Source organism: Myxine glutinosa, chromosome 8 (assembly GCF_964187855.1).
Source record: "Myxine glutinosa chromosome 8, kmMyxGlut1.1, whole genome shotgun sequence".
In the NCBI taxonomy this organism is placed as follows: Eukaryota; Metazoa; Chordata; class Myxini; order Myxiniformes; family Myxinidae; genus Myxine; species Myxine glutinosa.
This window is the reverse complement of record NC_136268.1, coordinates 12,903,981-12,928,389: the sequence shown is the minus strand read 5'-3', so window position 1 is coordinate 12,928,389 and position 24,409 is coordinate 12,903,981. Positions and strand designations below refer to the sequence as shown.

Sequence of the window (24,409 nt, the reverse complement as noted above, 5' to 3'; positions counted from 1 at the left end):
GCGGCCTTTGGAGGCCTTAAGGCCGACATCGCCAGTGCCGCTGTGGCGACGATCGACGAGAGCGGATCTTTCGTCCTCGAAAGTGATGCCTCGGATCAGGCCATCGCGGCGACCCTCTCCCAAGGAGGGCGTCCGGTGGCTTTCTTTTCACGGACTCTTACCTCCGCTGAGCGGAGACATTCGTCTGTCGAAAAGGAAGCGTATGCGATCGTCGAGTCTATTCGGCGATGGCGCCCGTACTTACTTGGGCGATGTTTCCAAATCATCACGGACCAGCAAAGTGTTGCGTTCATGTACGACACATTACACGCCCAGCGCATTAAGAATGAGAAAATCACTTGCTGGCGTATAGAGCTTGCCGACTTCTGCTACACTATCAAATACCGCCCGGGGAAGGATAACCAGGCCGCCGACGCCTTATCGAGACCGGCTACGTGCGCGGGTATCGCCACTTTGGAGGACCTACGCGTGCTGCATGCCACTGCGGGGCATCCGGGCGTAACGCGTTTCGCTCATTTTGTGCGGCGTGGCAATCTACCATACTCGATTGACGATATCCGCCGTATCTGTCGCGACTGCGCTATATGCGCGGAAATCAAACCGCGTTTCTATAACCCACCCATGGGGACTCTGGTTAGGGCTACGAGGCCGTGGGAATGATTGGCGATGGATTTCAAGGGCCCATTGCCAGTGTCGAGTAACTCTCGCTATCTGCTCACTATCGTCGATGAGTACTCGGCTACTCGCGATTTCCCTTCGCTTATACGTGCGTGGACATGACTGCTGCCATGGTAATGCGATGCTTACAGAATTTGTTCTCTATGTTCGGGTACCCGGCCTATGTGCATACTGACCGGGGTGCGGTCTTCTTGTCTCAGGAGGTGCGAGGCTATCTGCTCCAAAATAACATCGCTTCTAGTTACACCACGCCGTACAGACCCCAGGCAAATGGGCAGATCGAACGCTTCAACGGGATTATATGGAGGGCCGTCATGCTCAACCTCCGGACCCTCGGCCGAGGCCTCGATAAATGGGCTTGGTCGCTACCTGCGGCGTTGAACTCGATCAGGGCCCTACTGTGTACGGCCACCAACCAGACTCCCCACGAGAGACTTTTCCACCACCCCAGGAGCACGGGGTGTATACGGTCTTTACCCAGTTGGCTCGCTGAGCCCGGGCCGGCCTACCTCAAACGGGCGGTTCGCACGAGCAAGTACGACCCCTTAGTGGACAAAGTGCAGATACTCCAGGCTAATCCTGAGCATGCTCGTGTGATGACGGCTGATGGACGTGAGACCACTGTCTCCGTACGTCACCTTGCCCCATGTGGGATCGCCGACCCTTGTAGGGAATCGGATGAACCGATCTAACCAATCTATGAGACTATGGACTCTTCCGACGCTTCCGTCGCTGAAAGTCTGCCGACCCTCCCTTCGCCGCATCTACCCGTGCCCGAAGGCTTGGCGGTACCCCCTTCGTCACCTGACTCCGGTAGCTCCTCCGACGCCGGGGTCTCTGGGATACGTGATGCCGTACCCGGGGAATTTCGGACGCGTGCTGGCAGAGAAATTCGCCGCCCGGACCGGTACGGTTGGGTCGACTGATACCATGTTCCACACCCTGTTAATGCTGATGCTCGCTCGATTCTAGCCGCTCTGCAGTGTAATTCTAACGGTGGGGAGAATGTAGTGAAATCGTATTCGTACTAATGCTGAACCCAGGTGATGATCGTTGCTCGCTGACACCGCTAGGGGGCGCGACTATAAGACCCGCTGCGGTCGGTGCTCAGGGAGACTTCTCCTGTGACATGTTACATCTAGTGGACTCGCAACGGTACGCCTGCATAGAATATTAAGCTTGCTTGCATTGAATGTTATGAATGGACCCATATGATGCCAAACCTTATTCCTATTGCATTTCCTGTATTTACAGAATGATGTCATGGTCTTAATGGAATTAAACCAACAGATGGACTAAAGTTGTGGACGCGATTGGTTTTTCACAACATGTGTTACTTTGAATTGAAGTGTGTGCTTTGTAATACCTTTTGTAAAAGTGAATTGAGAACTCCCACGTACCATTAAAATCAGCCGATTCTACTTCTGAAACAAGTTTGGACCTTAATTATTGAGTCAATGAGTCACTGAATATCATTCAAGGCTAAATTAATTAATTCTCCAACACCTACTTTGGGGTGTTTGTTTGGGACACCCCACCACCAGAAATGTCTGTCATGGGTTATGTCAGCATTGGAATGTTTCAGAGTGTATTATGAGGTAGGTTCCCATCAGTAACTCCCTTAAGAGGGTCTGCCAGGGCCCTTCTGCCATTGAATATGCCTGTCAGTGGTGTCGCAGTGTTCAGGACATCGTGTACCACCATCGTGATGTAGTTTCAGCAGGTAACCGTTTCAGCTGATCGAGCGCATTTCTGAGACCCTTTCCAGTCCCTTTCATGGGCCGATCCACCACAACACCCGACAGACGTTCAGTTCCTCGAAATAGTGTCCAACAGACATTGTGGTGATCACCAAAATCACTGGTAATTGGGGCAAATTGAGCACCAGCTCACTGGTAATTGGGTCAAATTGAGTACCAGCTCACTGGTAATTGGGGCAAATTGAGTAGCAGCTCAGTGGTAATTGCGGCAAATTGAGTAGCAGCTTACTGGTAATTGGGGCAAATTGAGTACCAGCTCACTTGTAATTGGGGCAAATTGAGTAGCAGCTCACTGGTAATTGGGGCAAATTGAGTAGCAGCTCACTGGTAATTGGGGCAAATTGAGTACCAGCTCACTGGTAATTGGGGCAAACGGAGTACCAGCTCACTGGTAATTGGGGCAAATCGAGTACCAGCTCACTGGTAATTGGGGCAAATGGAGTACCAGCTCACTAGTAATTGGGGCAAATGGAGTACCAACTCACTGGTAATTGGGGCAAATTGAGTACCAGCTCACTGGTAATTGGGGCAAATTGAGTACCGGCTCACTGGTAATTGGGGCAAATTGAGTACCAGCTCACTGGTAATTGGGGCAAATTGAGTAGCAGCTCACTGGTAATTGGGGCAAATTGAGTAGCAGCTCACTGGTAATTGGGGCAAATTGAGTAGCAGCTTACTGGTAATTGGGGCAAATTGAGTACCAGCTCACTGGTAATTGGGGCAAATTGAGTACCAGCTCACTGGTAATTGGGGCAAATTGAGTACCAGCTCACTGGTAATTGGGGCAAATGGAGTACCAGCTCACTGGTAATTGGGGCAAATGGAGTACCAGCTCACTGGTAATTGGGGCAAATTGAGTACCAGCTCACTGGTAATTGGGGCAAATTGAGTACCAGCTCACTGGTAATTGGGGCAAATCGAGTACCAGCTCACTGGTAATTGTGGCAAATGGAGTACCAGCTCACTGGTAATTGGGGCAAATTGAGTACCAGCTCACTGGTAATTGGGGCAAATTGAGTACCAGCTCACTGGTAATTGGGGCAAATTGAGTACCAGCTCACTGGTAATTGGGGCAAATGGAGTACCAGCTCACTGGTAATTGGGGCAAATGGAGTACCAGCTCACTGGTAATTGGGGCAAATAGAGTACCAGCTCACTGGTAATTGGGGCAAATAGAGTACCAGCTCACTGGTAATTGGGGCACTGCATCAGCGGCACTAACGCGCTTCCAGAGAAATGATGCAACCAGCAGCCACAGGCTGCATATGAACCGACAACAACTGTACCTTGTGTTTCGGACATGATTTATTATAAACATAGAACCTTTATAAACAAGACATTTAAAGTCATTTCTATCTCCACCAACAAGGGTTCGTGGCTTTGATAAATCCTCATACACCGCCCAAGTAGGTATTTTTATTTAACACGATAAAGGCATGGAAACTGAAATGAAATAACAAACAAACAGGGGGAAAATCTACAAAAGAAGATAAAAATTAGAGAATGAACGGTTTTCGAAGAAGCGCATTTTTAATGCATTGAGAGAAAGCTTGGAAATCGCCTTTTCCTCAAAGAAAGGGGAAAACGTGAAACGTTGTCATTATTACCTTTGTCCTACCGATACCTTTTGAATGCATTTACATGAATGCTGAACAACGTTTTCCTCCTTGTCGTCCATTCCAGGCTGGGCGGTCTCCCTAATATTCGATGTCTGGGTTCCTTTGAAACGACGTTCCTTTCAGACGTCTCGATCATTGAACTTACCGTCCCGAATAAACTTTAAGTAATAGATCTGGACATCTGGTTTTAAAGTTATATCGGATTGAAAATTTTGCTTTGGCGGTTTCAGTAAAAAATAAAAAATAAAAAGACAAAAAGAGTATTGTGCATGGCGGGTGGTAGCTTGGTGGTCACGTTACTTCCTTTTGTACTGAGGTGAACAGCTCTGCGCAAAGAAAATTGTTTTTTTTATTTTGAATTACTTCGAAAATATGATGGAGAATGGAAAATAACGAGCAGTCCAAAGAGGAAGAGGGTGGCGATGCCGTTCGTGTTGGTGTTCCTGAGCAAGCGATGGAGGAAAGAAAACTGGTGAGAGATGTCGTCTCAAAGTGAAGGAGAGAAAGATAAATGATGGGAACTCTGGGGGAGATTATTGCCTATTCTATTGGGTGAGTGAATGCTGGGTCCGAGTGAAGGATGAGGAATGTGAGTGAATGATGGGTCCGAGTGAAGGATGAGGAATGTGAGTGAATGATGGGTCCGAGTGAAGGATGAGGAATGTGAGTGAATGATGGGTCCGAGTGAAGGATGAGGAATGTGAGTGAATGATGGGTCCGAGTGAAGGATGAGGAATGTGAGTGAATGATGGGTCCGAGTGAAGGATGAGGAATCTGAGTGAATGATGGGTCCGAGTGAAGGATGAGGAAGCTGATGGATGATGGGTCCGAGTGAAAGATGAGGAATCTGAGTGAATGATGGGTCCGAGTGAAGGATGAGGAAGCTGACTGAATGATGGGTCCGAGTGAAGGATGAGGAATGTGAGTGAATGATGGGTCCGAGTGAAGGATGAGGAATGTGAGAGAATGATGGGTCCGAGTGAAGGATGAGGAATGTGAGTGAATGATGGGTCCGAGTGAAGGATGAGGAATGTGAGTGAATGATGGGTCCGAGTGAAGGATGAGGAATGTGAGAATGATGGGTCCGAGTGAAGGATGAGGAATGTGAGTGAATGATGGGTCCGAGTGAAGGATGAGGAATGTGAGTGAATGATGGGTCAGAGTGAAGGATGAGGAATGTGAGTGAATGATGGGTCCGAGTGAAGGATGAGGAATGTGAGTGAATGATGGGTCCGAGTGAAGGATGAGGAATGTGAGTGAATGATGGGTCCGAGTGAAGGATGAGGAATCTGACTGAATGATGGGTCCGAGTGAAGGATGAGGAATGTGAGTGAATGCTGGGTCCGAGTGAAGGATGAGGAATGTGAGTGAATGATGGGTCCGAGTGAAGTATGAGGAAGCTGATGGATGATGGGTCCGAGTGAAGGATGAGGAATCTGAGTGAATGATGGGTCCGAGTGAAGGATGAGGAAGCTGACTGAATGATGGGTCAGAGTGAAGGATGAGGAAGCTGATGGATGATGGGTCCGAGTGAAGGATGAGGAATCTCAGTGAATGATGGGTCCGAGTGAAGGATGAGGAAGCTGATGGATGATGGGTCCGAGTGAAGGATGAGGAAGCTGAGTGAATGATGGGGCCGAGTGAAGGATGGGGAATGTGAGTGAATGATGGGTCCGAGTGAAGGATGAGGAAGCTGATGGATGATGGGTCCGAGTGAAGGATGAGGAATCTGAGTGAATGATGGGTCCGAGTGAAGGATGAGGAAGCTGACTGAATGATGGGTCAGAGTGAAGGATGAGGAAGCTGATGGATGATGGGTCCGAGTGAAGGATGAGGAATCTGAGTGAATGATGGGTCCGAGTGAAGGATGAGGAAGCTGACTGAATGATGGGTCCGAGTGAAGGATGAGGAAGCTGAGTGAATGATGGGTCCGAGTGAAGGATGAGGAATGTGAGTGAATGATGGGTCAGAGTGAAGGATGAGGAATCTGAGTGAATGATGGGTCCGAGTGAAAGATGAGGAAGCTGAGTGAATGATGGGTCCGAGTGAAGGATGAGGAAGCTGAGTGAATGATGGGTCCGAGTGAAGGATGAGGAATCTGTGAAAGATGGGTTCTGAGTGAAGGATGAGGAATCTAACTGAATGATGATGTTCCGAGTGAATGATGAGGAAGCTGACTGAATGATAGGGCAGAGTGAAGGATGAGGAATCTGAGTGAATGATGGTTCCGTGTGAAGGATGAGGAAGCTGATGGATGATGATTGATGGTTCCGAGTGAAGGATTAAGAATCTGAGTGAATGATGGGTTCTGAGTGAAGGATGAGGAATCTAACTGAATGATGATGGTTCCGAGTGAAGGATGAGGAATCTGAGTGAATGATGGGCCTGAGTGAAGGATGAGGAAGCTGACTGAATGATAGGGCAGAGTGAAGGATGAGGAATCTGAGTGAATGATGGTTCCCTGTGAAGGATGAGGAAGCTGATGGATGATGGTTCCGAGTGAAGGATTAAGAATCTGAGTGAATGATGGGTTCTGAGTGAAGGATGAGGAATCTAACTGAATGATGATGGTTCCGAGTGAAGGATGAGGAATCTGAGTGAATGATGGGCCCGAGTGAAGGATGAGGAATCTGAGTGAATGTTTATGGGTTCTGAGTGAAGGATGAGGAATCTGAGTGAATGATGGGTCCGAGTGAAGGATGAGGAAGCTGACTGAATGATGGGTCCGAGTGAATGATTAAGAATCTGAGTGAAAGATGGGTTCTGAGTGAAAGATGAGGAATCTAAGTGAATGATGATGGTTCCAAGTGAAGGATGAGGAATCTGAGTGAATGATAGGTCAGAGTGAAGGTTGAGGAATCTGAGTGAATGTTTATGGGTTCTGAGTGAAGGATGAGGAATCTGAGTGAATGATGGGTCCGAGTGAAGGATGAGGAAGCTGACAATGATAGGGCAGAGTGAAGGATGAGGAATCTGAGTGAATGATGGGTCCGTGTGAAGGATGAGGAAGCTGACTGGATGAGGAATCTGAGTGAATGATGGGTCCGAGTGAAGGATGAGGAATCTGAGTGAAAGATGGGTTCTGAGTGAAGGATGAGGAATCTAAGTGAATGATGATGGATCCGAGTGAAGGATGAGGAATCTGAGTGAATGACAGGTCCGAGTGAATGATGGGTCCAAGTGGAGGATGAGGAATCTGAGTGAATGATGGGTCCGAGTGAAGGATGAGGAAGCTGACTGATGGTTCGAGTGAAGGATGAGGAATCTGATTGAATGATGGGTCCGAGTGAATGATGAGGAATCTGAGTGAATGATGAGTCCGAGTGAAGGATGAGGAATCCGAGTGAATGATGAGGAATCTGAGTGAATGATGGGTCCGCCTGAAGGATGAGGAATCTGAGTGAGTGATGGGTTTGAGTGAATGATGAGGATTTTGAAGATGGGTCTGAGTGAAGGATGAGGAATCTGAGTGAATGTTTATGGCTTTTGAATGAAGGATGATTGGGTCCGAGGGAAGGATGAGGAATCTGAGTGAATGATGGGTCCGAGTGAAGGATAAGGAATCTGAGTGAATGATGATGGTTCTGAGTGAAGGACGAGGAATCTGAGTGAATGTTTATGGGTTCTGAGTGAAGGATGATTTGGTCCGCGTGAAGGACGGGGAATCTGAGTGAATGTTTATTGGTTCTGAGTGAAGAATGATTGGGTCCGAGTGAAGGACAAGTAATCTGAGTGAAACATGAGGAACCTGAGTGAAGCATGAGGAACCTGAGTGAAGCATGAGGAACCTGAGTGAAGCATGAGGAACCTGAGTGAAGCATGAGGAACCTGAGTGAAGCATGAGGAACCTGAGTGAAGCATGAGGAATCTGAGTGAAGCATGAGGAATCTGAGTGAAGCATGAGGAATCTGAGTGAAGCATGAGGAATCTGAGTGAAGCATGAGGAATCTGAGTGAAGCATGAGGAATCTGAGTGAAGCATGAGGAATCTGAGTGAAGCATGAGGAATCTGAGTGAAGCATGAGGAATCTGAGTGAAGCATGAGGAATCTGAGTGAAGCATGAGGAATCTGAGTGAAGCATGAGGAATCTGAGTGAAGCATGAGGAATCTGAGTGAAGCATGAGGAATCTGAGTGAAGCATGAGGAATCTGAGTGAAGCATGAGGAATCTGAGTGAAGCATGAGGAATCCGAGTGATTAAGGATGAGGAATCCGAGTGAAGCATGAGGAATCCGAGTGATTAAGCATGAGGAATCCGAGTGATTAAGGATGAGGAATCCGAGTGAAGGATGAGGAATCCGATTGAAGGATGAGGAATCCGAGTGAAGGATGAGGATTCTGAGTGAAGGATGAGGATTCTGAGTAAAGGAGGAGGAATCTGAGGGAAAGATGGGTTCTGAGTGAAGGATGAGGAATCTGAGGGAAAGATGGGTTCTGAGTGAAGGAGGAGGAATCTGAGGGAAAGATGGGTTCTGAGTGAAGGAGGAGGAATCTGAGGGAAAGATGGGTTCTGAGTGAAGGAGGAGGAATCTGAGGGAAAGATGGGTTCTGAGTGAAGGATGATTGGGTCTTGATTGAATTGTGATTGGGTCTTGAGTGAAGGATGATGTGATTTGATTTTTGTATTATTGGAAGACAGGGTTATTTGTGCCGATATGGAAGGGGAAGGGGGATGTTCAAGATCCAGGGAAAACAGAAAAGTAAAGGGGCATGATACTCGGTCATGTCGTGAAGGTGCTGCAGATGATTGTGCATGGGAGGATAAGGAAGAGTGTGGAGAAGGAGAAGGAGATCAGAGAAGAGCAGCAGGGATTTAAAAAGGGTAGGGGAATAACGGATGTGATGTTCACATTGAGACAGCTGGTGCTGAGGAGGTTGGAGGTGCAAGGTGAAAGGGCATTGGGATTTGTGGACCTAGAGGAGGCCCACGGCACTGTCGGAGATGAGAATGGAGAAGAAGGAGGTGATGCGGGTCGGGCAGCAGAGGAAAGACATTCAATATCAGGTTGGAGGGGATTTTTTTGTTTTGTATACAAGTCGAGGATCGTGTTAGAGCTAACACATGGAACATCTAATAAGAGAAGCTGGAGAGAGAGAGAGGGAAGTACGTACAACAGGAGAGAACGGGGACATCGGGACATCTGTGTGAGGGAGGGAGAGAGAGGGCTGGGACGGGGTACACATGATAAAAAAGATGGACACTACAGGGAATTTCAGGAAAGAACGCAGGGAATTTGAAGGAGGTGGATTTGGGGTGTTTTAATGGGGGTAGAAAAGATCAAGGTTTTGGATGAGGGAAGATAAGAGATGGTGGTAAACAGTTGTTTTAAAGACCTGGAGGGAGGAATGGGATTGAATACAGTGTGGGAGTTTGTTTCAGAGGCGGAAAAAAGGAATGAAAGAGTGAAGGTGAGCAGAGCGTCTTGATTTTGGCGGTTTCACCAGAAGAGGGTTGCTGGTAGATCTTGTGCGTCCTCCAGGAATATTTGGGGGATAGAGCACAGACACAGCTGGGGGAGCAAGGCCGGAGAGGAGTCGGTAGAGACAGAAAGACCACCAACCTGCCTGCGGCGGTGAGAAGGAGAGAGAGAGAGAGAGAGAGAAAGGCCCTCAGAATCAGCTTCATCATGGGAGATTCCAATCCAACGATTGTAGCAACTTTGATTTTGATTTGATTCTACAATGATTCTAAAATTTTGATTTGCTTTGATTCTAAAAGTTTTGATTCAGCGTGAAGCCGAGCTAGGTATGAGGCAGGAGCACCAGCCCAGAGAGGAGAGCAGTATTCCATTGAGCTGCGGTTGAAAGCTTTGTATGTAGTGAGGAGCTCAGGTGTGTCCAGAAAGGACTTTGCATGATGGAGGATGCCCAGTCGGCGACTGGCTTTCGAAGCCAGCTTGGAAATGTGGTTTTCCCAGGAAAGATCATGGCAGATAGTGGCAGATCATGGCAGATCATGGCATCGCCACCTAGCCTATAACCTTCCCGGGGCCCGACCCGACATTTTTTGTTTCAGAGGTTTCCTCCTATCTTTCACCGTTCAGGAGATTAGCGCGTGCAGACAAACAAACAAACAAACAAAAACTTTATTTTATATATATATTGTTACGGATCGCGGTTAGATGTTATTTCGACCGAGCGGTGGTGTATTACCGCGACCTAACAGTTATTCCCCGACTAGACCCCGATTCCACCCAGACGTTGACCAAATCGCGCTATGCTAAATCAATGATGGAAAGGACACAACGACTGGGATAGATGAAACGACGCAAGGGGTACAGTTCTCAAGACCTCCGGAGGAGGATATAATTACAGTGGGGGAGAAAAGGGGTAGATTACAAGGTAGTGAGGTAAAGGCACAGAAGAGATAGGCACTTAGTTACAGTCTTATCTTAACCCAGACAGACCACAGACAACGGAACAAGGCTGACTTACACAGGGATTGATGGCAGGGAAGGACAGGTAGTTCGATAGCACAATGTGCATCTTGGCTTGGGGACAGGATCAAGCACGGTCCAAGAGATGCAGGGAGGCCTCACAGCGCTCGGAGGTGGCGTCTTTCTTTCTCCAAGCTCAGCGCGCATCTGACGTCACCTCCCTCTTCCTGCGCATGCTCAGCGGGGAGTGACACGCCCTCGGCTGGTTGGCTCCGCCCCAGATGGGACCGGTCCGCCGCTTCTATTGGGTGCGGGGGTTACCGGGCTCCGCCCTTGACGAGGAGCTGACAGGGAGCCCCTATTTGGTAACCCCGTCGAGCACATGTTCGATGGCGGCTCGTTGGAAAGGCCTGGTGCCCTCCCAACACCCCCTACCAACCAAGCCGGAGTGAGGACGCGCACTCCCCGCGCCCGCCGCTGCTGTTGTTGTTGTTGTTGTTGTTGCTGAACCGTGAGGAAGAGCTGCGGGGAGGTATTGGGAGGTCCTAAACTTCCTAACGGTGCCATACAATCACATTCTGGTGCAACGAAGGGTCAGAATTAATGGAAACGAATCCTTAACTGACATAGACTAAGAATAACTAGCAAGATGTCCTATAGTTGTCTACGTGAGATGCGGTGGACCTGGATGCGACATTTAATGGGGGGAAATAGGGGGAGGTCGGGTCTACAGAGTGTTGTTTACAGAAAATGGGACTAGGGAATGGGGGATTGGGGATAGTTGGGAAGTATTGAGGAAATAGGGGAATATTTACAAGCGGATATGGATGGATGCAAATCCCATATCCGCAACAATATATATATGTATATATATATATAGATAGATAGATAGATAGAAGATAGAAGATAGATATGACTTTTACAATCTTTATTTTTTATTTAAATTTAATTATATACTTCAAGACTGTAGTACACAAATCGTTTGTTATAATACGTTCCAAAATCCTCCAGTTTGGCAGTACGTGCTTCAATTTAAACATGCATTGCCTTCAGAAAGTATTCACACCCCATGACTTTTTTCACATTTTGTTGTGTTACAGCCTGAATTTATAATGGATTAAATTTATAATTTTTTTTATCATTGATCTACACAAAATACCCTATAATGTCAGTGGAATATTTTTTTAGAAATGTAAATGTAAGTTAGTAATTTAAATGCTAAATACTTCTGTAAGTTAGATATTTCTCCATTTCATTTTCAATACATTTGTTTAAATTTCTAAAAACATGTTTTCACTTTGTCGTTATGGGGTATTTTATGTAGATCGGTGATAAATATTATAAGTTAAAATTCATTTTAAATTCAGGCTCTAACACAACAAAATGTGAAAAGGTCAAGGTGGTCAGGTCACTGGCTCCACCCCTCCCCCCACTCGTGAGGGAGAGGGGGAGGGGCTGGAACTGCTTACAAAATTTTCACCTGTATACGTGCCACAGTGCAAGTGGTTTACTTACCTCTGCTGCAGACAGGGGGGATTATTAGCCACGGCACAAACTATATATTTTCCCCACCTCTCCCACTATGCCACCTTGCTGCTCTCGAAGGGAGCGGATGTTTCTGGTTTGAAATATTCAATGAAATAATAAAAAACAAACAAGGTTTCATTCTTATTCTTGTAGTTTATTCCAATGTCACTCCTATAAAACATTTGTATTAAAGGTCCTGGAAAACAAGTTTTTGTCATGGAAAACTCATGGAAAACTCATGGACATTTGGTCTTCCATGGCTGTGTGAACCCTGTACTAATCAAGTCATAAACAAGCAAGAGCAGATCTAGTCTCAGGTGTTGAGTCACCCACAATACTATGGTGTAGTAAAGCTCAAAGGTTCAAATGGGATAGACCCCAAGGTGGTGGAGGAAAACTCCAACTAACAGATTCGAGGAGACATGTCCACAGGTCAGAAAAGAGGAGGAGGAGGAGGAGGATGAATGAATTAATGGAGGTGACTTAAGTTTAGACTTTGGGAGGGGAACAATTCCAGGATTTTCATGGCTCCGCTGACGAAGTCGCCGGGGGCATTATTCTGCCACTTTTCTATTTGACATGCACGTCAAAAATTCTTAGCTGAACTCCGACATTTTCCTACCAGTGCAATTCCATAAATCCAACTTTACCACTATTAATCAAATCCCAATTTTAAATGCATTTGTAAATGGAATATTAATTATTTATTTTTGCTTTTGCCTGCAATCTGCCAGCGTTCAGTGTGTCGCCGTCGCTATGATGATGGAGATATGTCTGATGATGAAATCGAAGGGAAACGGACTTTCGACTTGGAAGCCAAACTTAACAACAATGCCTATTCTGCAACCTTCATCCGATGGATGAAAGGAGAAGGTGAGATGGAAGAAGAATGAATTAGATGGGAACATTTCTGATTTGGGCAAAGGCCACAAATACATTTTCATTGGTTTATAATTATTTATTTGCTATTTAAAATCTTCTTCTTGTGAAGAGTGGTGCACTCTTCCTGCTTTGTTTGTCATTTGCATTCAATTTGTTCCTTTCACTTTGGAATCTTAAATGAATGCCTTTATGATTACCGAGATCATATGGATCAGATTATTGAGATGAGATGGCTGTTTACTTCCTCCTCAGGGCCTTCCCCGATCCATATTCATGATATTTTCTACCCTATCCCTCCACCCACCTTTCCGTCTGTCTTCCATTGCTCTTTCATCACGAGTTTTCTCTTCCTTTTTTCAATCCCTTACTTTTTTTCTTTTTTTTTGTATACAGAGTCGAGGCTCGTGAAAGAGCTAACATTTATCAAACAAACAAATCAAACAAACAAGCAAACAAAGTATATAAAAACGGGAGCGGTCGACAAGATGGGGAGAGAAGGGGAGGAAGCACACAAACAAAACATTTGAGAGCAGGGACATCGAGAGATGTGTGGGAGGGAGAGGGCCTGGGGGGGGGGGGGGGGGGCAGGATAGGTATAAAACGCAAGGACACCAAGGACTTCCAGGAAAGAAGTCGGCACCTCAAAAAGTGGATTTGGGGTGAAATTAGCGGGGGTAGAAAAGATCAAAGTTTTGGATTGGGGAAGATAAGAGATGGTGGTGAACAGCCGTTTTAAAGACTTGGAGGGAGGAGTGGGATTGAAGAGAGTGAGGGACTTTGTTCCAGAGGCGGTAGAAAAGAGGAATGAAAGAGTGAAGGTGAGCAGAGAGTCTTGATTTTGGCAGTTTCACCATAAGAGAGTTGCAGGCAGATCTTGTGCGACCTGTAGGAATATTTGGGGGACAGAGCCCAGAGAGAGCTGGGGGAGCAAGGCCGGAGATGAGTCGGTAGAAGACAGAAAGACCACCAACCTGCCTGTGGTGAGTAAGTGAAAGGCCCTCGGAGATGGCGTCATCGCGGGAGATTCCAATGATTCTGAATGCTTTGGTTTCAACACCGTGAAGACGAGCTAGGTGTGAGGCAGGAGCACCAGCCCAGAGGGGAGAGCAGTACTCCATTGAGCTGCGGATGAAAGCCTTGTATGTGGTGAGGAGCTCAGGTGTGCCAAGGAAGGACTTCGCACGACGGAGGATGCCCAGTCGGCGACTGGCTTTGGAGGGCAGCTTGGAAATGTGGTTTTCCCAGGAAAGATCATGGCAGATAGTGAGACCCAAAAGCTTGAGTGACAGAACTTATTGGAGAGGATTATTCAGAAAGTAGATGGGAGGGTTGTCCAGTCGGTCTTTTCGGAGAGACATCGTAAGAGTGTGAGATTTGTCAGGATTGAAAGACATGTTCCACTTGTTTGCCCAGTCTGTGATTTTGTCCAGGTCTGCAAAGAGAGGAGGCTGCAGACTGCCGATCTGAGGGATGAGGAATGGAGTGGCAGAGAGTGGAGTCATCAGGAAAGAGATAGAGAGGATTTTCAAGAGAGTCAGAGAGATCATTGATGAAGACCAGAAAAGGCACAGGGCCCAGAACACTGCCTTGGGGATCTCCAGCCTGAACAGGAAGAGGAGATGAGAGAAACCCATTCAGGGCCACACGTTGACTATGACTAGAGAGGAAGTCCGCCAGCCATGCGTGGAGATTTCCATGGATACCAAAGGAGGAGAGTTTGGTGAGCAGAGCGGGGTGCCAGACCGTATCGAAGGCACGTGATATGTCGAGGGAGACAGCTCTAATTTCCTGTTTGGCATTGAGGACCTCCATCCATTGTTGAGACAGCAGAAGCAGCATGTCCAGAGTAGAGTGACCTGGTCTGAAACCAAATTGATGATCAGAGATCAAGCCATTGGAGAAGAGGAAAGATTTCATATCCGAAGCAATGATGGATTCCATGACTTTGCTGATAATTGGGAGAAGGCTGATTGGTCTGTAGTTGCTAGGATCTGTTTTTGCACCTTTTTTGTGCAAAGTGGTGATGTTGGCTGATTTCCAAGCAGATGGCAGTTGAACTTGAGCAAAAAAGAGGGTGAAGAGAACAGAGAGAGGGAGTGAAAGAGCAGAAGAACAGGATTTTAGGACCCGTGGGCTGATGCCGTCAGGTCCAGTTGCAGAATCAGAGTCGAGGGTTGACAGAAACTTTTCCACCTTGTCAGGAGGAAAGGACACGGAGTCCAGGAGCAGCTGGGTACGACTGGGTACGGTGGGTACAGAGAGGGATGGGTTTGGGACACAAGATTTAGAGGCAAACACAGAGTTGAGGCATTCAGCTTTTTCACGATCTTTATCCACCTTGTTCATTCATGTGGCCTCCTACCCTCTTCCCCCCTCGTTTTACTCTCTCATTCTCCCCCTCACCAATTCATCTTCCAAGTGTCCCTCTGCTATGTCCTTTTACCCAGTTGCTGGTGTGTTTCCACACTTTCCATGTTGTTACCTCTACCACCTTAGGGTAAAACCGCAATGTTTTCTCCTGTATAATCGGTCCACTCAAAGGGGTAAAACTGCAGTGATTTCTCTCGTATCACTGGACAACTCAAAGGGGTAAAACTGCAGTGATTTCTCCTGTATCACCAGTTCATTCAAGAGCACTTTTTCTGTTTTCTCCTCAATCCAAACATTAAGCGCTTTTTCCATCCTTTCAATACGAGGATCACAGGACTGGAATGAGACTTTTGAGGTTTGCTGGCAGTAACATTTGCACGGATATTTGACGCAAGTTTACTGCACAGTCAATTCATTGATCACGGCAGTGGATAACCTATTGTTTTTGCTCAGATTATTATTCTTTTGTACACCGCTCCTTTCCTATGCCATCTCCAGGCGCTGCATGACGTCATCGCTTGGCACCGAAGGGGGCCCGGCAATGACGTACGCTGAAAGGGAGTACTCAGTTTTCACTCCGGTTTCTTGTTGTACACTGCTCCTTTCCTATGCCATCTCCAGGCGCTGCATGACGTCATCGCTGGGCAACAAAGGGGGCCCGGCAATGACGCACGCTGAAAGGGAGTACTCAGTTTTCACTCCGGTTTCTTGTTGTACACCGCTCCTTTCCTATGCCATCTCCAGGCACTGCATGACATCATCGCTTGGCACCGAAGGGGGCCCGGCAATGACGTGCGCTGAAAGGGAGTACTCAGTTTTCACTCCGGTTTCTTGTTGTACACCGCACCTTTCCTATGCCATCTCCAGGCGCTGCATGACGTCATCGCTTGGCACCGAAGGGGGCCCGACAATGACGCACGCTGAAGTAACAAACAGACCTCCTGACAATCACTGCAGAGTACTTTTCACTCCGGTTTCACTCCGGTTTCTTGTTGTACACCGCTCCTTTCCTGTGCCATCTCCAGGCGCTGCATGACGTCATCGCTTGGCACCGAAGGGGGCCCCGGCAATGACTCACGCTGAAAGGAAGTACTCAGTTTTCACTCCGGTTTCTTGTTGTACACCGCTCCTTTCCTATGCCATCTCCAGGTGCTGCATGACGTCATCGCTGGGCAACGAAGGGGGCCCGGCAATGACACACGCTGAAAGGGAGTACTCAGTTTTCATTCCGGTTTCTTGTTTGTTACTTGCAAAATCGAAGATTTTACAAGAATATTGGTCGGTTGCGTTTGTTATTCTGTCTGTCTGTTTGTTACTTGCCGGAAAAGATTCCGGCAAGTATGTTGGTTGGTTGGTTTGTCTGTCTGTTTGTCTGTCTGTCTGTCTGTTTGTGCACAGTACTACGTCTACATCGTTGTACTTAGAATCGCCATACTTTACACACATATTTGTCTTGCCCTGGAATAGACTGTGCCCAATTTTAACTCTCTCGGCCCAAGGCCTCCATTATGACGTCATAATTCGATAATTCGACAAGTCCAAAACTTCATCCAATCGAGATGCAATTTCTTGAGCGCCATGTCGGCATAAACTGGTGGAGAAAAAAAAATAAAATGATGACGTCATCGGTCACGTGGTTCGGCCGCCATCTTGGAAAAACCGAAAAACTTTGCACCTCATCCAAAACCTTGATCTTTTCTACCCCCACTAGTGAAAGTCTTGTTTTTGAAAAAAAAAAAGTCTTTGAAAAAAAAAACCCCCCAGATCCACCTTGTTTGAAATTCCAACTTCTTTCCTGGAAGTCTTGGCAGGGTCCATATGTTTTATACCTCTCCCACCCCCCACCCCCCTTCCCATGCCTTCCCCCCAAAGCCCTCTCCCTCCCACAGTTCTCTCGATGTCTCCATGTCTCTCGGTCCCTGCTCTCAAATGTTGTGTTTGTGTCCTTCCCCCTCTCTCCCCATCTTGTCTACCGCTCCCAATGTTATTTGTTTTGTGTGTCTGTTTGTCTTTCTGTGTGATTAATGTTCGCTCTTTCACGAGCCTCGATCTTGTATACAAAAAAAAACAAAAAAACCAAAAAAAAAACCTCTATATCTCCGAAAGTGCTGAATAGAAAAATTTTAGACATGGCTCATTGAAAAGAACTCTCCATGGGGAATAACATATGTTAATGATGATGTCATAGGTGCCTCTATTATGACGTCATAATTCGACAAGTACAAAACTTCATTCAATCAAGATGCAATTTCTTGAGCACCATGTCGGCATAGACTGGTGGAGAAAAAAAAAAAACGATGACCATCGGTCACGTGGTTCGGCCCACCATCTTGGAAAAACTGAAAAATTTTTCACCTCCATATCTTAAAAAGTGTTGAATAGAAAAAATTGAGACATGGCTCATTGTAAAGAACTCTCCATGCGGAATAAAATATGTTAATGATGGTGTCATAGGTGCCTCCATTATGACGTCATAATTTGACAAGTACAAAACTTCATCCGATCAAGATGAAATTTCTTGAGTATCATCTAGGGATACATTAGTTTAGAAAACAAATAATGATGACTTCATCGGTCACGTGGTTTGGCCGCCATATTTGTCCAAAATGGCCGATTTTAAAAAAGTACATTCCGGCAAGTCCTCGGTCTCTGACCGATTTTTCATTTGTTTGTCTGTTTGTTTGTCTGTTTATCACCGACCGACAGGTCACAATTCTAAACCGATTGTCACGAAACTTCACCAAGTTGTCGAGGTCGTCACAACTGAGAAGGCTATTGATTTTGAGGTCAAAGGTCATCTGGAGGTCAAATGTATAAAATCGCCATTTTTAATCCGATTGACTTGAAAATTGAACAGCATTTGCACATTGTCATGAAATAGGAAAACCACCTTTTTGTGGTCAAAAGGTCAAAGGTCAACTCAAGGTCAAACTTCAAAAATCATAAATTTTCATCTGAAAACCCATCAATTTTCATCCGATTGACTTGAAAATTGAACAGCATTTGCATAGTGCATCACTGAATTGGGAAACAAACTATTTTTAAGGTCAAAGGTCAACTAAAGGTCAAACTTCTAAAATCATTTTTCATCTGAAAAATCGTCACTTTTCATCCTATTGACCGAGCTTTGATCAAGATCGTCAATTTTAATCTTGATGAAATTGACAATTTGCTGTATTAATGGAAACCTTTGAGGCGGGTGGGGGGGGGGGGTGAGGGGGGGGTGGATTTTGCAAGTATCGTGCTCTGCATGACGTCTTCTTGTTTGTTTGTTTGTTTGCTTGTTTGTTTGTCCGGACGATATCTCAGCCATCCTTTGAGCAAAGAAGCTGAAATTTTGGCACAATGGTGAGCAAGTGCTTTAGCAAAATCTTTATTTTTTGTTTTTTGATTAATCAATTAATTGATTAATTTCTTAATTATTATCTATTCATTTAGTACTTATTTATTTCCTTTTTCTTCTGGCCATTATCTCAGGCACCTTTTGAGCTCGGAAGCTGATATTTGGACATGACAGTGACCAATTGATTTTGCTGTAAAGGCTATGTTTGATTTGTTAATTAATCGATTAATTATTTCATTATTCGATTGATGACTCAGTTAATTTTTTTCAAGTTACAGATTCGGATGAAACGGTGGTGGTTTTGGTATTCTATTAGCCAATTGATTATATATTTAATTATTTTATGGTTATTATTTATTTATTTTCATTATTCATCGTTTATTTATTTTCTTTCTCATCTGGGCAATATCTCAGGCACCTTTTGATCTAAGAAGCTGATCTTCAGACATGACAGTGACGAAGCGATGTGGCTATAAAGGATATTTTGAGTTTTTGATTATTCAATTAATCAATTATTAATTTTTTCCGATTCATGACTTGTTTAACTAATTTTCACAAAGTTACAGCTTCGGATGAAACACTGGTGGTTGAGGTGTGCTATTAGCCAATTCATTAAGAATTTTTTTTACGATTAGCATTTATAGATTTTAATTATGCAATTAATCAATTAATTATTGTACACCTCTCCCTCCCAATAATGTCTCTATGTGCTGCACGGCGGTATTTCTGGGTGCCGAAGGTGCACCGGCAATGCCGCGCACTGGATGTTATTTATTTATTTGGCATGAAGGTGGTGTACTTTGAATGTAGCTCTACTTGTTTATTCTTCTGCCACAATTTTGGCCTTTGAAAACCTTTAAAATCAATGTTCTCTGCAACCTTTGGTCCAATTGACACTAAATTTTCTCCAAAGGAGCGGCTTCACTTGTGGAACTTTTTAATGATAATTATGATATATATGTCAGGTGATATGTGCGCCATCTTCGAAAAACCATGTAATCTGCTCCGTTTGTCCATCCGTCTGTCACGCTATTTCCTCCAAAATGATTGTGCAGAAATTAACCAAACTTGGTAGTTATGGTCAACACATGGCAAGAACATGCGAGAGCAGTATCATTTTTGACCCCACCCCTGGGGCTCTGGAGTGGGGTAAAAAGGTCAAATACCAAAAAATGTAGTTACGGGCACATTTACAAAAATTTTAAATGAAGCTTTGTATATGCAATCAACATTGGGGAAACATGAAATATGTTTCGATTTTTTAGATTGACTCCCTGTTCATGCTTCAAGGTGTGGGGACTGGGGGTCACATAAGTCGAAAGCGAAGATTGTTCGAAAGCGACCTCAAAATTTGATATTGCGTCATTCCTGGTGGAATTTTTAGTATCTTTCAACTTTGCTCTATGTGGGAAGTTTGGGGATTTGCGATGACACGCCATCGACTTTGTTCCAGCATATTTTTCTCGAGAGTGTATGGCGTGCACAAGTGTTTCGTATACTGAAAGTTACCATTGAAATCGACAGCATAAGAAATGTCTTTCTTTGTTCCTCATATCTCCTTGCTAGATAAATATAGTGCAACAGCTAGAAGCACAATCCATTGATCGGCAAAGGGTCTGTTTAAGAGTATCTCACCACCGAGCTGTCTCGTATGAGTGTTTTGCTTGCCATTTGAGTACTGTGATTTTCATTCGTAATTCTTCTATCGCACGGAGAAGGAATGTTTTTGCATAGATATCGTGGAGGTTATTTGTTTGCTCGTGCATTTGCAGAGTTCACATACACGTACGTGCAGCGAGATGGCTTGCGCACACCACTTGTGTTCAAGGAGAAGGAAGGATTGCAGCTGACGTGAGTAAAATTAGTGCCTCGACAATGGTGTGTGCTTCAGCTGAGGGGTTGCATCTCCATCTCATTCCTTAAGTCTCAAGTCGAGATTCTGTTCGATTTACTAAGATATTTAACAAAACTTAAAGAAAGCTTATAAACTCTGATGCAGATTAGAATAAACTCTGTTGCAGATTAGAAAAATTGTATCTTATTGTTATGGACCTTTAAGTCTTCTATATAGTGTACAGTACAGTGTCTGGCCACTGTGAGGATGGTTACATAGCCTTACCAGTGCCGGTACCCTGGCCAAATTCAAAATAATCGCTTGAATATATGGGGCACCGCTTCAGCAGTACATCTGTGCTTGAACAATAATAGCAGGCCAAATTCATGGTTTAATTCCAGTCTAATATGCATTTGATAGGTAGATACATACATACACTACCGGTCAAAAGTTTCCGAACACCTCAATTTTTCCAGTTTTTATTGAAATTTACGCAGTTTAATGTCCAGTGAATAACCTGAAATGGTACAAAGGTAAGCAGTAAACTGTTCAAGGTTAAAAAAAAGTTTAGGTTAGCAAAAACGGGAAAATGATGTAAATTGCACAGTTATATTGTAAAAAAAGGCCTTCTTTATGGAACAAGTAATAGGTCAACAACTTACAGCAGTTCTGCAGCAATGTAAGTAAATTAAGCCTTGAAAGTTGATGCAAACAATTCCTACAGGTGTCCCAACCTCTGCTGATTACTTGATCACAAACCCTCTGTCTGTATAAAAGCAGTATTGGAACAGACTGTTATTACACCCTCTGAAGCATTATTTGGACAATATTGCACTGCAGGAAGTAGTATATTGGAAACTGGAGGAAACTCTGACAGGAAGAGGTCTGGCAGACCCAAAGCCACAACAGAATCAGAAGACAAGTTTCTGAGAGGCAACAGCTTGCGTGATAGGCGGCTCACAGGACAACAGCTTCATGCACAGCTTAACACTGGTCGAAGTAAGCAAGTCTCAGTTTCAACTGTGAAGAGAAGACTTCGAGCTGCAGGTTTGACAGGCCGAGTAGCAGTAAGAAAGCCATTGCTGATATGGCAAAATAAGAAAAAGAGGCTTGCCTGGGCCATGAAGCACCACCAGTGGACTACTGAAGACTGGAAGAAGGTCCAAATTTGAAATCGTTGGTTCATCACGCAGGGTTTTTGTACGTCGCCGAGTAGGCGAAAGGATGGTTCCTCAGTGTGTGACACCAACTGTCAAACATGGAGGAGGAAGCGTGATAGTCTGGGGCTCTTTTGCTGGATCCAGAGTCGGCGACTTGCACAGAGTGACTGGCACCATGAACCAAAAGGGCTACCACAACATTTTGCAGCGCCATGCAATACCCTCTGGTATACGCCTAGTTGGTCAGGGGTTCATCCTACAGCAAGATAATGACCCTAAACACACCTCCAGGCTATGTCAAAACTACGTTCGAGGAAAAGAACAAGACAGTAGGCTTCAAATCATGGAATGGCCAGCACAGTCTCCAGATTTAAACCCCATCAAGCTGGTTTGGGATGAATTGGACAGAAGGGTGAAAGCAAAGCAACCATCCCATCATCTGTGCTCAAATCGTAGCCCTGATCCAAAATGCAGACACCACCTCATTCAAGCTCTCAGAGCTACGTGAGATGTATCAAAAGCTTATCAGTGACCAAGGTCGCCCATGCCGAGATAAAAAAGAGCCACACTCAACTCGATTCAAGGAGCACCTTCCTGACCTCTTACCTGAATGGGGTGAGTTTTCAAAAGGGAATGAAGGCAGAAAGGATGTTTATATATTGCACAAAGTCAAGGTTGCTGATGAGCTGGCAAAGGCGTATAGGTCTCAAATTGAGCAAAAGGATGCGCTTATTTTCATGCGAGCGGCCGTGATGATGCACAAGTTCTGTTTACAGAGCCAGGAGCCTTTCGACAGATCCTTCCCCCCTAACTGCCTCACAGCTCCAGTCTGCGAGGAGATGAGAAGTTTCTTCAATGTTGTGCTCTGGGGTCCGTCAGCCCTTCATGGGCGTGAGAAAATTGGTGGCGATGCCAAGTTGGATGCCCGGGAGAAAATCGCATGCAACATCTCCCAGTTGCTCATCTACAACACTTTCAAGGGTACACACCATGCTGTAAAAACGGCAGCAGTAAGGCACAGCAAGGAGAGGGAAACCCCTTCCCCCTTTACCATGGACTCAAACTGCATGGACATGGGCGGAATAAAAAACAGATTGGGATTGACAATGAACAGGGTATATCAGTATCCTACACTCGTGTCATGGAAATGAAGCAAGGTGTTGCACGAGCAGTGTGCACTCGTCATACTCAGGATGGGGTTGTGGTACCCACCAACAGTCGTCTCAATGTTTTCACCACCCATAAAACCACCTTTAGAGGCCATTTTTCCCCGCAAAGCGGGGGTTGGCCTTTTTCGGGAACCGTGGTTGTTGTTGTTTTTCGGTCCCCTTTTTGAAGCAATGTTTTACGGCCGGATGCCCTTCCTGACGCCAACCCTTTTTGCCGCCTTTAACGACAAACAGGGAATTACCAGTGAACTGGTACTCAATTAGCCGACCTCGGAAGGATGACAGGCTGAGTCAACCCCCCTAGCGTTAATTCAGCGATCGACCGGGATTCGAACCCAGGATCCTTGGATCCTAAGCCGGCACCCTAGCCGCTAGCCCAACACCAGGGTTTTCACCACCCATGATGTAGATAATATAGACAGCAAGGCGCAGGGCAATTTCTCACATGATGAGTTCCATGGATATGCCCTGAGTGTGACCCAACCACCTCTCATACGAGAACACTGGAGTGAAGCGGGCTCCAATCAAACTTGATCCTTTTGACACATCAACTCCCAAGTTACCAGACTATTATGTGATCCAGCCACCAGTGCTTGGGCGGCCTGGACCAGCTTACCTGACCTCACCGACACACTAGTGGCTCTTACACAGGACCCTGACCTCTTCACACTCGAATCCATACACATGCAGCAGATTGAAAGGTTTGTCATACTAATGTACAGCAAGGGTTGTGGTGCAGCCAGTGTCAACGAAGCAAGGCATCATCTCTTCACCACTGGAAGCAGATCACTGGAAAACATCCCACCTACCCAAGCCGCGCTGTTCCAGCATGTGAAACGAGCTCTACTACAGGCGAGTTTCTACTGGAATCAGGCCACCACTGTCCAACAGGAAATCCCTGACTTCAGTGACTGGGGCTGGCAAAAGGATGGCAGCAATAACTGGCAACCATTATGGACCACACTCAGCGATGCTTCAATGGCATGCGCCATTCTCCTTCACTGTGGTTGCAAAAAGGCCTGCACGGGAAGGTCTAAATGCAACCGTGCTGGTGTCTGATGTACGGTCCTCTGCCAATGCGAAGGAGGGTGCATTCACAATGATGGCGGCGATTCATAGAGAATACGCCAGAGACACATAGGAAGCAATATCAATCACTGACAATCATTGTTACAATGTACATATTGTTGCTAAACTTTCCATTTTTTTGTATTTTCAACATTTGAAAGCATATTAGTCATGCAGTGCTGCACACTTGTAGTTACTTTATTTTGTCTGCAGATGTTATTTCTGAAGTACTTTAGTAAAATTGTTCCTGAATAATGTTTGTGTTGTATTAGTGAAAACTGCTGTTTTTTACCTTGGAGCCTAAAATGGGGTGGCAAAATTTCGCCTCGAACCATCGAAATAACTTTAGAATAGGATTCTCCTATACCGTAAATCACATAAAAGTGGTATTATTTGTGATTCTAACTCATTTCGTTTTTTACCTATTAATGAATATGACGACCCTGGTGTTGGGCTAGCGGCTAGGGTGCCGGCTTATGATCCTAGGATCCTGGGTTCGAATCCCGGTCGATCGCTGAATTAACGCCAGAGGGGTTGACTCAGCCTGTCATCCTTCCGAGGTAGGCTAATTTGAGTACCAGTTCACTGGTAATTCCCTGTTTGTCGTTAAAGGCGGCAAAAAG

General features: G+C 45.6%; 1 protein-coding gene across 1 annotated transcript in view; it reads left to right on the top strand.

The window, feature by feature from the left end:
• Positions 1–4,151: 4,151 nt before the first annotated feature.
• The window catches only part of LOC137433074 (uncharacterized), a 165,011-nt gene continuing 144,753 nt past the window's right edge, over positions 4,152–24,409 (top strand). Inside the window, 3 exon segments of the mRNA XM_078783924.1 lie at positions 4,152–4,529; positions 12,695–12,833; positions 20,328–20,406. Of these exon segments, the coding sequence (XP_078640050.1) occupies positions 4,440–4,529; positions 12,695–12,833; positions 20,328–20,406 (308 nt within the window). The 5' untranslated portion in view covers positions 4,152–4,439.